The sequence below is a fragment of the Typopeltis vanoorti genome, chromosome 17 (genome assembly GCF_054136105.1).
Source record: "Typopeltis vanoorti isolate ZY-2024b chromosome 17, IOZ_Tvanoo_1.0, whole genome shotgun sequence".
Classification (NCBI taxonomy): Eukaryota; Metazoa; Arthropoda; class Arachnida; order Uropygi; family Thelyphonidae; genus Typopeltis; species Typopeltis vanoorti.
The window spans coordinates 88,337,798-88,354,986 of NC_143565.1; the positions used below are offsets into that span (position 1 = coordinate 88,337,798).

General features: G+C 36.1%; 1 protein-coding gene across 1 annotated transcript in view; it reads left to right on the forward strand.

The window, feature by feature from the left end:
- LOC150097610 (transcriptional adapter 2-beta-like) overlaps positions 1-17,189 on the forward strand; it is a 226,707-nt gene that overhangs the window by 193,191 nt on the left and 16,327 nt on the right. The window contains exon 13 of the mRNA XM_090406959.1: positions 12,728-12,807. Within this exon, the coding sequence (XP_090263085.1) occupies positions 12,728-12,807 (80 nt within the window). The remainder of the gene's footprint in view (positions 1-12,727; positions 12,808-17,189) is intronic.

The window sequence follows — 17,189 nt, forward strand, 5'->3', positions numbered from 1 at the left end:
TTTAGCTTTCTGCACAATACTCGTTACTTTTTTGGCCTGAGCTTTATATATTTCATAACTCCTCTCACTCTTATTTTCACGATATTCTTTCCACATTATCATCTTCTTGTGGATCTCTTGCTTAATAAGGTTGCACATCCATTTCACTCCCAACCTATTTATTCTTCAAACACTAGGGATACATTCAATACTGTCTCATTTAAGCACTTTTTTCAAAGATTCCTATGCATTGCTGATATTTTTCCCATTCAGTTACTGATACCATGGGACCAAAGATAGTATTCTCCTAAGTTGATCATAATTTCCAGCTTTGTAGTTCAGCATGTAACCTGCTTTAATTGAAGCATAATAGCCATATTCTTGACAGAGACCCCTTCTGACGCCGTGAGCAAATCCAACACTCTTTGACCTAGAGTTCCTTCTTTCACATGCTGCTTGAGAAAGTTGTCTTTCAACAATTCAATAAATTCCTCTTCTTTCTTATCACGAGATTTCTCTTCTACCCAGTCAATGTTTGGAAAATTAAAGTCACCCATAATATCATTCGTTTGGTACCAATAAAGCTAAATTGGCAATGCATTTCTTTGTCCCTGCAACTGAGCTGCCAGGTCTGTAGCAACACCCCCACCATGTATTTCATTCTGTTAACCTGTACTCACCAGATAGACTCAAACTCACTGCTACATGAGACATTATTACCATCATTGTTTTCTTGGGCATTGTTTATTGCCAGATATATAACTGGACTTCTGATATTATCTGATATCATTAGTAGCACTCCTCCTCTCCTATCTCTTCTGTCATTCCTAAAAATAGTATATCTATTACACTTGAACCCACTTACCACATCTTATTCTGATATTAATATGAAGAGGATAGTAGTATACACTATTGCTCTTACTCATTTGACAACCTGTGGAATGGCCAATCATCATGGATTTCAAAAAAAAAAACTTAAACACAGATCTTCATACTATTCTTTGATGGGATGAGGATTACCTAGTACTTTTAGTGATACCAAAACACGATCTTGTCCTTTTTCACACAAAAAGAATTGAAATTCACCTTCTCTTATCCTAGATAATACACAAATCACCAGACAGGAATAGTATTTGGTCTTTCTTTTTAGACTCTCAATATATGTATGAACATGTAGATACAAGAAAGTTTATTGCTAATGTTAATAAAAATATTTTGATATGAAACTTACAATTCATCCTCAGTATAACTGATATTTTAAAAACATAAAATAACAGCAATTGATTTCACAAACAAGATTTGAGCTACATGCTAGATTAGGCATAGTATCCATTCATTCATCAGTGTCTTTAACATGCACTTGAGTGCCCACAACCTTTCAAGTATCCTTGGATTTCCTAACCGTAATACAAGACAGTTAGGAAATAGGATAAGGCGGTTACCTCTGTGCCTCTAAGTATTCTTGTCTGTAAATTGTGTGTGTTCTACTGACCAATTTGTCTATTTTGAGGAACAAAAAAAACCTAAGTTTCGGGGAGAGGGAAAAAAACCTGCTACCTCCATATGAGACTGGCTAATTCAGCTTTAGTCGAGAGAGACCAGATAAAGACTGACAGGAATCGAACCAAGGTCTTTCCAGCCAAAGGGCTTCGTCTGTACTGACTGCTACGGAGGCTCTTAGGCATAGTATAGTAGACATAAAGTTGATGCATAAGAAAAGGGTTATTAGTTATGATTAGTTGGGATAAGACTTTCTCAAAATTTTGGTAAGGAAACAAGATTTTGGGAAAGTCTTATTTTAGTTCCAGTTCACATTATGAAGTAACATTTCAATGCTCTCTTTGAATTGAGTGCTCAAGTTTGAAGTGGCATGTATGTAAAAGATGGGTTTTTGATTAGAAGATTCTGTGGTCAATGATGACTATATGCATTAGACCCCAGGCTCTTAGATTTTTTGAATAAAGGATGTAGGGCTGTTGTTTTTAATCTCTATTCAATGGAGCATTGTTACATGGAGGAGAGTTTATTGACTGGAATGGAAATAGCACTAACTTATGCATAAACAACCATGTCTCATCACTATTCCATTTGCCTTATGTAGGCCATTTACCAAAGACAGCTGATTATGAAACTAAATTAGCAAGTTTATTCTGATTCCTCAACCTACTCAGTATTAAACAGACCCAACTTGGTCAAAAAATAAAAAGTATGATTAATCATATGTCAAGATTTAAAAACATAAAATCAGCTGAAATATCCCCACCCTTTAACTCCATATTTTATCAGATATCCATGTTAACCATTCTGATGCATCTTTTTCCATGTTAACCATTCTGATGTATCATTTGGTTTCAACAGTGTCCTTTTGTTGGAAAGACCTGGGTTCAAATCCTGTCTAGGATGTGCCACGGCTTTTTATCTGAATGTGAGTTAGCTGCTCTCATACTTTGTGGCAAGGTTTTGTAATCATAGAAACTTGAAGTTTTTATACTGCAGAACAGACAAGCTAGCCAGAAAAACACACACTCAATATACTATATAGACATAGCACACTACAGGAATAAGATTAACCACCCTGTTCTGCCAAATTTTGTTTTGAGCTCCTGCATGGTACGATGTGGGTCTGCACATAAGTAAAACAGAAAAAACTTAGCAGTACGAGTGTTTTCTATTATCAAAAGTACTTCACAATTAAAATTAATATGTTGTCATCAGATATTGTAGCTAGTCTGCTGTCAAATGATAGTTCTATTTTGCATTAGAAATCACTTTCTTCCGATGTAGCAGAATTGTAGAAACAGTTATATGGGTTAGCAATAGATAGTCTCTTGTCTCCAGCAGTAGCCAGTCTATAAAAGGAAAAATTTGAAGATGAAGAAGAAACTTTTTTTTTGCTAAATTAAAGTTTTTGGTTGTGATTTGTGGATGACATATTCATCATCTGGACACGTAGTTAACCTGATCCTGAATGCTTTTCGTGATTTCTTTAACTATGTTATCAAAGTTTTCAGTAAAATTGGAAAGAAATAATAAATTGCTATTTTATAGATGTTTTGCGAAACAAAAAACAGTCATGTTTTTTGTGCTATATCTGCATCATCATCATCACAGGAGAGCACTTTGCACCTCAATTGATAACAATAAAAGTATCTTATATAATCAATATATCTTTAATGGTTATCCTAAAAAAATGCTTTTTTTTTTAAACATACAAAGGAACCACTACATTCAGCCATAGATATAAAATACCATATAAATTCCATACTTCAGTGGATTTTTTTCTTATATCACTTCATTACAAGATTTAAATAATATTAGTAATTGTTTATAAACCTGTCATAAGCTTCTTGAATTCTTGTCCATTAGCCTCTTGAATTCTCCAAATAATATCTAGCCTTTTAATCCAGGAGACTGGAGTTTCTAAAATTCATGTTCTTGGTTTCTTTGAACAGTGTTGTAAAGTGAGAAAACTTATAATATAAGGGAAGGTGAACATCATAACAACATTTCTTATAATAACTGAAATGAAAAGTGAGGCTTGAGATGTTCAGATGTTCTAAAATCCCAAACAGGCAAAGCATGCATATCTTTTTTTTTTTTCATTTTGGTGCTACCTACATGATATACACCAGTGTCCAAAACCTAAAGACGAGCACTGTTGCTGAAGATTATATTATATTGGTGGGATTAGGCTAGAAGAAACTGATGAGGCTAGGGATCTTGGAGTGTTAATAGATTTGAAGTTCAGGGGCCATGTGGCAAAGATTGTAAATACAACTCAAAATGTAATCTGCAATGCTGAAATGAACATTCACTGTAAAGATAAGGATGCAATTTTGCTCCTTTACAAGGTGTTGATAAGACCTCACTTGAACTATTGTGTGCAGGTCTGGTCTCCTGGTTTCCGTTGTGATTCTGATATATTGGAGAGAGAATAGAGAATGGAGAGCTTACAAAGTAGAGAGTACAAAGGAAAGTGCTAAAAATGATATCAGGATTCTGGAATACTGACTATGAAGACAGATTGAGAATTTGTAGACTGCAGACACTAGCAAACAGGAGAAAGAGAGGAGATATGATTGAGACTTACAAACTTCCGAAGGGTCATAGAGGATTTCAATTTATGAAGGGTGGGGAAAGGTCAAGAGGGCATCCTTGGAAGTTGAGAATGAAGTCTGTTAAGAAGGGGGTGAGGGCTAGATTTTTCTCTTAGAGGGTGGTGTGTGATTGGAATGGATTGCCATTGGATGTTGTGAGTGTAAGCGGTGTGAATGAATTCAAGAATAAGTATGATAGCTGGTGTGTGTATTATGTGGCCTCCCTCAATGAGTCTCTGACTCCCTGGAAGTGTCTTAATAATAATAATTACACGAATTCAGACAAATCAGCTTGTGGTAATTTGTACAACTGATGATTTTGAGTAGAAAGCATGTATGCATTAAAATTTCAAATCGTGCTCAAAGCTGTCATATGGTAGCACTCAAAAGGATAAAATCCGAAAAAACTGGATGTCTTAATGTCTCAAAGACATCATCTAGATGACTGAAGAAGGCTGCAGAATTACTGATATTGTCAGAGAGTTTGGAATCTCACACAGTGTATGCAGGCTCTGGGCAGCATTTCAAACCAATGGAATGTGCTCCAGACATTTCCTCTCTGTCATGGAGCATGAAGACAGATTTTTAGTTATAACAGCAAAATGTAATCGATGCACCATGGCAAGTCAGCTTGCAATTTGGCTCCATTCAAGCACATTTACTCAGATATCAGACAAACTGTGGCAAGATGTCTGAAACAAGTAGGTCTATATGCCTGAAGGCCTGTAGTATGCATCCCTTTATCGACAGCTCATTGTAGAGCACGATTTGAGTGGTGTGGTATCCATAAAAATTGGAACAAGGCACCAATATGCTAATGTACTCTTTACAGATGAGAGTTGTTTTAGTGTTTCCTCTGATTTTAGATCACACTTGATTTGTTATGAAAGTGGTACTGCTTACCATTGCAAGAATGTTCTTGAAAGAGATAGATAAAGGCAGTGCTGGGGATCATGGTGTGGGAGGGCATTACGCTTAATGGACTCACTGAACTACAAGTGCTGTAAAAAGGGACTACGAGTGGTGAACGATATTGCAACAAAGTTTTTTCAACATCATGTTTGATTGTTCTGCGATGCTGCAGGCAAAGAATTCATTTTTATGGATAACAATGTCACAAGACATTGTATAAGCAGTGGAGATGCTTCTGGAGACCAAGGATATTAATCGAATCGAGTGGCCAGCATGCTCCCCAAATCTCAACCCCATTGAACACAGTTTGGATGCAGTAGTGAGACACGTTGCTGCTCGAAATTCCCCTCCAGAAAACAAACAAGACTTTATCCTTGCTCAGAAGGAGGAGTGGACTATTGTGCCTCAAGAAATCCTGAATCACTTGGTATTTAGCATGGTACAATGTTGTTAGAGCTGAATTGCAGTTCAGGGATGGATGTATTCCATACTGAAATGTCTCTTTGCATAGTTTTCTGTAAGCACTGTACATTAATTCCTTAACTACGTCATTTGGAAATTTGTATTTGTAACTTTTACCAAAAACATATTGTAGGTTAATTTGTACGAAATTTATAACACATTTTTTGTGTAATAATATAATTTATTAGTATGCTGGCAATAAATTTATGTCCACATTTGGCTGTAGTCATGAAAATGTTTTCATATGCAGTAAAATGTAGTTCATCCTTAGCTTTTGGACACTAGTGTATTTTGCTATTGTGTGAAAGACCTGATGAAAAGTTGATTGTGACTAACTAGAAACAAATACAAATTAATACATAACTATGCAAAAAGTGGGTTTAAACTACTCGAGTGGAGAGGAGCAGGGCTTGATAAAATACACTGAGTGCATTTATTTGTTCAAATAAATATATCTAATTTATTTAATCCATGTATCTTGTTAGTTCAATGCTTTATTTCCAAGTATATATATTTGCAGATAGTATCAATCATTACTGTGATTTTTGCAAACGAAAAGCTGTAATGTAGATATCATGATATACCACCCACTGTACTGCATATATTCTAATACAGCTCCCATATTGCTGAAAAATACTTGAAAATAGAATTTTTTAATATAAATAGTTAGGTTTATTGTCGTAATAATACCAAGTTTCACTAACTTAAACCTCATAGCTTTCTCATTGTTACTAGGTAATGTAATAATAATAATGATACAATAAAAATTGCCAACAATGTGACCTACAGAAAATTCAGATCTTACTGTCAACATTTATAATGACTGTTAGAATAAATAACTGATTTGAGATTTCAGGTACTACATAACTGTGTGTTATCGCTATTAAGTGTAGTGATAACACATGGTTGTGAGTATTGTAAGAGCCGTATTGAGGCTTAAGTGCTGTGAAGACATCATGTTGGAGGCTTCATTGATTTTATACACTCAGAAAGGATTAAAACAGAATTTAATACTTCCTATATTTTGTCTCAATCACTGAGACATCTTCAGGTATTACAATCCAAACTGCAACTGCAAATTCAACCACTCCAAACAGTAGTTAATCTATCTTCCAAAAGGCTCAATGACAATGTCATCAGTGCCCATAGCCTTGGGCCACAATTTCGCAGTCGCACCGAAAGAAGTGCCTGTGCTAGATGTAATGTATAATATTGAATGCGGGATCTGTCGCTTAGCGTCAGAGATCGCAAATAACATCAGACTTCACATCGCCAACATCCTCTCCCAGTCTTCACCTCCAAAAAGTAATTTATCGCCTGGCCAGCACACTGCTCTCAAGAAATTATGGAAAGCCAAAAGTATCGTCTCACCAGAGTGGATAAAGGTAATGCCATGGAATACAATTGAAAAATGGAGATTATCTTCCGAGATCACTCTACCTACATCACACTAGAACATGATCACACAAAAACACAAGTTAAAAACTTACTTTAAAAAAGTTTCTTCCTGGCCTCCGGACATTATGAAAAAACTCAAACCTTTCTGTCTCTCTCTCTCTCTCTCTCTCTCTCTCTCTCTCTCTCTCTTCCCCCCTCCCCCCAATATACGGTTTACCAAAAATCCACATACCTAATTCCCAACTAAGACCTATAGTAGATGCCACTTTGCTACAAACTGTCAAAACAGCTGGCTAACTCTCTGACCCCCCCCCCCCCTCACTGGACTTTGCACATCCTATATAAAAAAACTCTACCCATTTTAAAACCCTAATAGAAAATCTAACCTTAAATAACACATATTGGTAAGCTTTGACATCTCACTGTTTACCAATATTCCCTTAATTGATACCTTAGCACTCTTAGAAAACGTTTTTCCTTCTGCCATCTTAGATCTCTTTTCCTTTGCTATCAATCCTGGTTATTTTTCTTGGAAGAACAAAATCTACAAGCAGATAGAGGGAACCGCTATGGGTCCCCCCCCCCCCCTCTCACCCCTCTTGCCAATTTTTATATGGAAAATTTTGAAAAACGAGCCATAGACTCAGCCCCTCTCAAACCTTCTATCTGGCTAAGATATGTAAATGATGTGTTCTCTATTTGGCCTCATGGCCCAGACTCATTAGATCCTTCCTCAGTCACCTCAACAGGCTACATCTAAGAATCCAGTTTACGATTGAAAAGGAAAAGAACAATAGTTTACCCTTCCTAGTCAGTTACACGCCTTCCTAATGGTACACTTTCTTCACTGTATATTAAAAACCTATGCACACAGGCAGATACATTCACAAACTCTCCCACCACCATGCTCAACAATATGGCGTTATTAAAATTCTAACCAAGAGAACCCACAATCTTTGTTCCAGTGGAACTGCCCTTGCAACTGAGCTCAACCACATACACAACACCTTCCTCTCCAATGGCTACAGCGATCATAGTATTAAAAAAATAATCAGTTCCTCTCCCATTCCCCAGCCATATCTTCAGAAAGAGTTTAGAAATGCTATCACCATATCCTATATCTGTGGCACATTGAAAAAATAGCCAAGATTTTAAAAAAATACAACCTACACACAGCATTTAAGCCCCACTGCAAACTTGCTAACCTTATCTGTTCTACAAAAGATGAGCTCCCTCTTCTCTCAGTGCCTGGAGTCTATAAAGTACCCTGTTCCTGTAACCTGGCGTACTTTGGACAGACACATGCAGATCAGACAACCATTAGCCTAGAGGAACACAACTCATACATCTGCAACCACAACTATGATCAGTCAAGCCTCGCTGACCATGTCTTGGATACAACCCACAGGATCTCTTGGAAAAAACTACCCTGCTCCAGCACAGTAAATTCAAAAAAGAGAGACTATTTTTTAGAATCTGCAGCAGCTCTTAGAAATCAACCAAATGTAATAAATATGGTTGCATTAAACTTCCTAAGATTTGGGAAACATTAATCATCAGAGATCCCACTTTACATTCCAGGCCACCTACAACTGCCAATAGAGGGTGCTCCACCTAGATAGGACTTCAGACTCACCCATGTAGATGGCTTAGTATTGTGTGACATTTGTGTATTATTATTATTATTACGGGCAGCTTCAAGGAGTCTTTAGACTCATCGAGGGAGGCCCAACATCATGTCAAGAACAACTATTCAACATTCACGCAGTATCTATCATACTTCACCTTGAACTCATTTACAGTCATGGCACCCACAACAGACTCTGGCAGCTTATTTCACTCATTTACCACTCTCCAAGTAAAAAACCTAGCTCTAACAGCCTTGCTAACCACACTCTTACCAAGCTTCCATGGATGGCCCCTAGTCCTCCCACTACCAGTCCTATTCTCAAAAATATCTTCTGAATTAATCTTATAGAAACCCTTCAGTAATTTGAATGTCTCAATCATATCACCACTTTTCTGCCTATCAACCAATTTCTGCAGCCCACAAATCTCCAACCTGTTCTCATAAGGTTCATTCCATAGTCCTGCTATTATCTTAGTCACTCGTCTCTGGATCCTCTCCACTTCCTCCCCATCAAGAAGAAACCCTGGTGCCCATATCTAGGCACAGTAGTCTAGATGGGGGTCTTATCAAGGCTCGATACAGAGGAACAATAACCTGTTTTTCTCTGCTTGTTAAAGTATTTTTCAGCAACCAAGTGATTTGATGAGCTGATTTAGCCACTTTTGCGATGTGTCCCCTAAATTTCAACTCCCTATCCACCAATACTCCCAAATCTCTGGCCTCATCAATCTCCTGGAGTACAGTTCCACCAATGTGATATACTGCTGCTAATCTTTTCACCCCAAAATGCAAAATGTTACATTTTTCCACATTAAATTGACATCCATTCTCCTTAGCCCAGTCCTCCAAACTATCCAAATTATCCTGCAAAATTTTGACATCCTGAACATTCACTATTGCTCTACCCAACTTTGCATCATCCGCAAACAGATGCACAGTTCCTCTCGGATCCTTTCCTATATCGTTAATGAACAAATTAAACAGTAGTGGTCCAAGAACAGAACCCTGCGGCACACCACTAGTCACAGGCCGTCTTTTGAACTTTATTCCTGAATAAACCACTCTCTGATATCTCTCCATGAACCACCCTCCTATCCATCTCACCAACCCTATATCCATTCTCATATGCTGCAGTTTACTGATTAGAATTCCATGTGATATCTTATCAAAGGCGTTAGCAAGGTCCAGTAGAATCACTGTAAACCTGTTCATCCAGTTCTGCCGTCACTGTGTTATAGAACGTAAGCAAGTTACTGAGGCATGATCTACCCTTCACAAAACCATGCTGTCCCCCATACAGTATCCCATTTTCATCTATCCAATCTTGTATTTTCATCTTGACTATTTTCTCCAGTACTGATACCTTAGCACTCTTAGAAAACGTTTTTTCTTCTGACATCTTAGATCTCTTTTCCTTTGCCATCAATTCTGGTTATTTTTGACATTCATTCTCCTTAGCCCAGTCCTCCAAACTATCCAAATCATCCTGCAAAATTTTGACACTTATGACATTCACTAGTCTGCGTGGTTAGCCTAGTGGCTATGCGCTTCGCAACCATATGCCTGGGGAAGGAGTGTCCTAGGTTCGATTCCCGTCGGTGACGTGAGGAGCTGAAGGATCTTCTTCACCCATAGCCAAGTTAGCCAGTCTTGGGCGTGGACAGCAGGGTTTTTCCCCCAGTTTATTCTGAGGTTTTTCATCCTGCAAAGCAGGCAAACTGGCCTTGAGAACTCAACACTACAGGCCATAGGATACACCGGGGCATAAGGCTGACCACCTTATCCTGTAAAAACGGAGTGAGGTCCGATCATCAATGGACCCTCGACACCGCAAGGTAAAAGAGGGTATAAGGAAGATGATGATGATGATGACATTCACTATTGCTCTACCCAACTTTGCATCATCATTAAACAGATGCACAGTATATGTTACATTAGTTTTTTTGTAATCCCTGAAGATGTCTCAGTGTCTGAGACAAAATATAGGATGTATTAAATTCTGTTTTAATACTTTCTGTGTGCTGTATACAGACACCGTTAATCTCCAACATGATGATATTATAAGATCTGTATTAAGAGTATAATTGACTGTCTTACATTTTGCAAAAACAAAATCAATCCTTGATATTAAGAGTTTCATGTAAGTGGATGATGTCAATAAATTCTTTAAATCAATGTGATAAAAAAATTTTCCTCCAGCTGTGGTATCACTCTTGTATTCCAGTTTATGGTGTTAATTTGTGATTGAGATGTATAGCTTCATTTCTCATTTCTGTTATTATAAACAATGTTGCTATGATGTTCACCTGGTGAGAACAATGTTCTTACCAAGAACATTTTCTTTGAGCAGTGTTCAAAAGTGAGAGAACTTATATTGGGAAAGGTGAACCATCATATTGTTAACCTTGAACACTCAAGAAGACAGAGGTACTAAAACTGGAGGCTTTCAAGATGAAATGTCTCAGAAAAATAAATAAAACAAAATGGACAGAAAAGAAAACAAATGAACTGTAAGATAAGACCTAAAATATACAGACTCATTAATAGAAAAGAACAAAAGAAGACAACTTCAGTGGTATGGACATGTCGAGAGAATGTCATCAAAAAAGGCTACCCAACCTTGCTCTGTATGCAACATTAAAAGAAAAAAATGAAGACCAAGAACTAAATGGATAAACATCAATAAAGGTCTACTCTGGATTACAAACATATAAACAGCTCACCAGCCATGCAAGAAATAGAGACTCCTGGAGGTTGTTGTGGAAACACGGAAAAGGACAGTAAGTAAGTAAAGTAAGAACCTCATAACAACATTGCTATGATCACTTTCATAAGCATGGAATTTACAATTAAATAAATATTAGAGAGAAATATGCACTAAGTGTAGTTTTTCAAGCTCCCTCCCAAGTAGTTTAAATCTGCTTTTTGCATTGTTATGTATTAGATTTGCTTTGTTTCTAGTTAGTCAAAAGAGAGAATGCACAAATATTCAACTTTTCATCTTGTTGTTTAGATGATAGCAAGATAAATCATGTTTGCAGTACCAAAATTAAAAAGGCATGCATATTTTGCCTGTTTTGGGATTTTAGAACATTTGAACAACCACTGCTGAATAAGTTGATATCTTTAAATTTGTAGTACTTTTCACTTCTTAAAATTCATTTTGTCATCTTCACTCTTTCAGGTAATAGTTTGTTTGTCAACTTATAGCACATTAGTACCATATGGACTATAGCATGCTTTCAATGGGAATTGGAAGTAACATCACAGTTTCCAAAACTTCAACCTTGTACTTCAGACAGCAGGGATGAGCTTCTTTAAAACTATGCATTATATAGTCTGCATTGTTTGCCTTTTCTTTCCTGCATAAAAATCTCTGTAACAAGCAGTTGCAACATGCATAATTTGCAAAAACTCTCCATGTTGGGGTCCATTTCCTGAAACAACCGAATTGCCTTATTAACAGAGGCAAATGCCTCTGCCAATTTTTTTACTGGTAGCATTTTTTGGAAGATTGCCTTCATTATTTTGCTTCTTCCTCTTTTCTTCTTCTTCTTTTGCAACTTTCTATTCTTCTAGTTCTATAAGTACTTCATTTACTTGTACTTCAAGTACTTGTCAACCTTCAACTCCAAATTGTCAGCTAGCAACACTTTCTTGTCTTTGTTGCATATATTTTCTGCAGATTTCTGCTTCTAAATACAAGTCTGACACTATCACCTCACTCCATGCTACATCTGCAAGATATTATATTCCTTCCAAAAATCTCTGAGGATTTTCTTACCATTGGTGACAGCAATATCTTTAGAAAAAATATTTCTTTAAATGTCTTGAAGTCAGCAATAACTTCCTGATCCATTGGTTGCAGAAGTCAGGTGGTATTTGGTGAATGTGTTAATGGGATGGATTTGTAAGTGGCATACTTCATAGCTCGAGGACTGATCATATTTTTAAAATTTAAATTCACTGACAATATAACATACAAGAAGCCAACTCTTGTATGTGTTCCAAAGTATTGCCGCAATGCTTCTTAAATTTCATGCTCCTGGGACAAATTTATAAAAAAATATTTTAAGTGCACAAGGTATAATGATTTGGAAACCTGTCACCTACAGCAATTTTATAAAAAAAAAAAATAATAATAATAATAATTTCTTGTAATTCTTTATTTGTGGTAGAATATTGTTTTCAATTATGGTCATAAATGATTTTTTCTATATTTATTTTATTATTATTATTTTTATAATAGAGAGTTCCAAGAAAACATGCAGGTTTTCTGTAGGTTTCATTCTTCCACAGAACATGAGCAGATGTTTGAGAATTTACAAAGTATGTTGCTATTGTTTAATTTTCTATACTTAATATTATTACAGTAATTGTTTTGCACACAAAGAAGTATATTATAGTTATCTCAAATATGTAAATGTTTGAAATTATGCATTAAACATTCAGTTGCATTACTGTATCATTCTTCTTGTGAGTTAACAATTTCGATATTCTTTCAAAGAATTTTTGCAGTTCTTTGACTAGAACAACATCCATATTATAATAATAATATTTGAATCTAGTGCTTTATCTCTATTTTGCCTATCCTAAATGAAAGAACTAAAGTAATCTACCATGTATCCAACCTTCAAAACAATGATCCTTCAATTACCTGATCCTTGCATGCCAACTGACTTCTGATAGCACACCATGTAATTGTACTTTGATTATCAGAACTCTTCATTCTGATAAATACAGTAAAATACAGTAGATTACTGTATTTTACTATCTACTCCAGCACTGTATTTTTTTTATGTGCCTGCTATTGTACAATAAGTTAACCACTGAAACGTCTGTATGGAAGAAATATATCAGTTAATTTTCAATGGGCACTTTGCATTCATCCAATTACTGATGTGTGTGTGTATATACTTCAGAGATGGTGAGAGTTAAATATTTATCAGGGTGGTTCTCCACTCTTAAGAATGTGCTATGTAAATCCTGAGATCGTATCAAGACTAAGTTTCTTAGTATTAAAGACATATTAAAAAAAAGTTTTTCAGTGGCATTCTTTTGACCCTTTATTGTCATAATTGAATATAGAGCTATTACACTTTTTTATATAATCTTTATCAAGTAGCTTTATTTTATCCTCCTACATGTTTCGCCAATCTGTTTCTATTGATATCCTCAGGGAATACAAACTAGTAAGCTAAAATGAAGGTTACAGACTAGGTTATAACTGATGGTTCTAATTCATACAAAATTCATTCATTAAACATCAAAGAAATGAACTTTCATAACAATTACGTCATGAGCCATTACGAATAAATCATGTTAACGAGACACGCACATTGTCACGCACAATACCAATTTTTTGTATGAATTAGAACCATCAGTTATAACCTAGTCTGTAACCTTCATTTTAGCTTACTAGTTTGTATTCCCTGAGGATGCCAATAGAAACAGATTGGCGAAACATGTAGGAGGATAAAATAAAGCTACTTAATAAAGATTATATAAAAAAGTGTAATAGTCTTATGAATAATTGTCAAGAAAAAATTCAACATAATGAATATAGAGCTGTTTTTGGCTGGTCTACTATAGTCATAATTTGATTTTACTTAGTTTTGTGCCTACAAATGGTCCAGTTAAAACAATTCGGCCATTTTTAAGAGATCTTAAATGCCAACTTTCATGAAATTTAATCAGTCAGCATGGTATATTTAATTTTAGTTGGAATCATTTTGACAGTAAATATCTAAATAAATTAAACAAGTAACCTTAATTGACGAAAATTGGGGTTGCTTAAAAAATTTTTTTAGTCATCATCATCAAATTCCTGCTATGTACCCTCAAGGGGTGTACAGGATATGACAGTACTACATGAAAAAATTACATCATTACTAACTTCCTATCTACAATTTTCTTCCAAATCAGTCTGTTACTTGTCAAGACTCCAACATTATCAGATCTTATATTTCTATCGTCTAAGGCACTTTGTACCGTATCAATCCACCTATATCTTGGTCTTCCTCTGGGTCGGTTTCCTGTCAACCTGGCAGAGAACACTTGTTTTGCTAATCTTTCCTCTCCCATTCTATTTAAGTGACCATACCACCTGAGATTAGCTCTGCTAATGCATTCCTGGATGCTGACAATGTCAAGTTCTTTCCTAATATCCTCATTTCTAATATGATATTGCCATTGATGCCATCTGTTCACGCCTCTAATCTTTCTCAAGACTCTCATATCTGCGGTCTCTAGTCTTTGGTCAAGTGTTTTACTTCTGACCCAGCTCTCAGATCCATAAGTTAAAACTGGTTTGAACACTGTCTTGTATACAGCTAATTTAGTGTTCCGACTAATTTATCTCTTATTCCATATGAATTTATTCAATTGACTTCCCACCATACCAGCTTTGCTGATTCTGTTGTCTATTTCTATATTTAATTTACCATCTTCAGTAAAAATTGTGCCTAAGTAGCTGAAATGTTTTACTTGTTCCACAGGTTCTCCATTCACAACACAGTTGATATTTTCAATGATTCTGCCTATTTTCATTGTCTTTGTCTTTTTATTACTGACCTTCATACCATATCTATTACAACAGCTATTCAATTTAGTCAGCGAATCTTGCAGACTTGTAGCGGATTTATTTAGAAGTATAACATCATCCGCATAAAGCAAAGAGCTGACATTAACATCTCCAATTTTGATATCAGGTTTAATACCACTTTCCTTCATAATGTGATCCATATAGATAATGAATAACAGAGGGGATAATGTATATCCTTGTCTCACACCAGATTTAACATTAAACCATCTTCCTGTACTTCCTTCAATTCTAACTGCTGACTTACAACTCAAATAAAGACTAATTATTGCTTGATATAATGCCCCATTGACACCATATAACTGCAGAATATTGAATAGCTTCTCTCTTGGCACCTTGTCATATGCCTTTTCCAAATCGACAAAACTTAAATACAGATCTTTGTTATATTCCCATGCTTTCTCGACTATTTGTCGTAAAGTGAAGATCTGATCCTGACAGCCTCTGTTTGGCCTGAATCCAGCTTTTTCTTCACCAAGCTTTTCTTCCACAATTCTTCTCAACCGTTTCTCAAGTATACTGGCATAGATCTTGCCAGGAACACTCAGTAGGGAAATACCTCTGTAATTCTCACATTCAGTTTTATTTCCCTTTTTATATATGGGTATGAGAGCTCTACTCCAATCATCGGGAATTCGTCCCTCTGTCCAGGCTTTCTGAACTATGCAGTGCAGCCACTGTAAGACTTTTATACCACCATACTTCAGCATTTCTGGTCGAATATCATCTACTCCTGCTGCCTTTCCACATTTCAAGCCTTTGATGGCTTTTTCTACTTCAAGTATGGATATGTACTCCTGACTGCATGCCTGGTCAGTGATTTTTATCACTGTGCTGTCATCACTGCTTGTTTCATTTAGCAGTTTTTCAAAGTATTTACTCCATACTTCAAGGATATCTTTTTCTCCTGTTTTCATGTCACCTTTTTCATCTCTAACTCCTTTTACAGCACTCTTTCCTTCATTAGTAAGCTTCTTCAACAACCTCCAGAATATTTTGCCACCTTCTTGATATTTATTTTCTATATTCTTGCCAAAGTCCTCCCATGACTTTTTTTTAGCTAGTTTTACACACTGTTTAGCTTTCTTACATTTGTCTCTGTATTCTGTAAGAGTAATCAAACCTTGAAGATTCAGTGGCAAACTCTGAAGAAAACATTGATTGATTCTGCCAGAGAGGCATGTGGTGAGGTTGTGTGCAAGGATAAAAAAATCAGAACTCCCTGGTGGACACAGGAAGTTAAAGAGGCAGTGAAGGAAAAGAAGAAAACTTATCAAAAGTTCCTGGCAAATAAGTCAGCTTTTATTCTTACAGAATACAGAGACAAATGTAAGAAAGCTAAACAGTGTGTAAAACTAGCTAAACAAAAGTCATGAGAGGACTTTGGCAAGAATATAGAAAATAAATATCAAGAAGGTGGCAAAATATTCTGGAGGTTGTTGAAGAAGCTTAGGAATGGAGGAAAGAGTGCTGTAAAAGGAATTAGAGATGATAAAGGTGACATGAAAACAGGAGAAAAAGATATCCTTGAAGTATGGAGTAATTACTTTGAAAAACTGCTAAATGAAACAAGCAGTGATGACAGCACAGTGATAAAAAACACTGACCAGGCATGCAGTCAGGAATACATATCCATACTTGAAGTAGAAAAAGCCATCAAAGGCTTGAAATGTGGAAAGGCAGCAGGAGTAGATGATATTCGACCAGAAATGCTGAAGCATGGTGGTATAAGAGTCTTACAGTGGCTGCACTGCATAGTTCAGAAAGCCTGGACAGAGGGACGAATTCCTGATGATTGGAGTAGAGCTCTCATAGTACCCATATATAAAAAGGGAAATAAAACTGAATGTGAGAATTACAGAGGTATTTCCCTACTGAGTGTTCCTGGCAAGATCTATGCAAGTATACTTGAGAAACGGTTGAGAAGAATTGTGGAAGAAAAGCTTGGTGAAGAACAAGCTGGATTCAGGCCAAATAGAGGCTGTCAGGATCAGATCTTCACTTTGCGACAAATAGTCGAGAAAGCATGGGAATATAACAAAGATCTGTATTTAAGTTTTGTCGATTTGGAAAAGGCATATGACAAGGTGCCAAGAGAGAAGCTATTCAA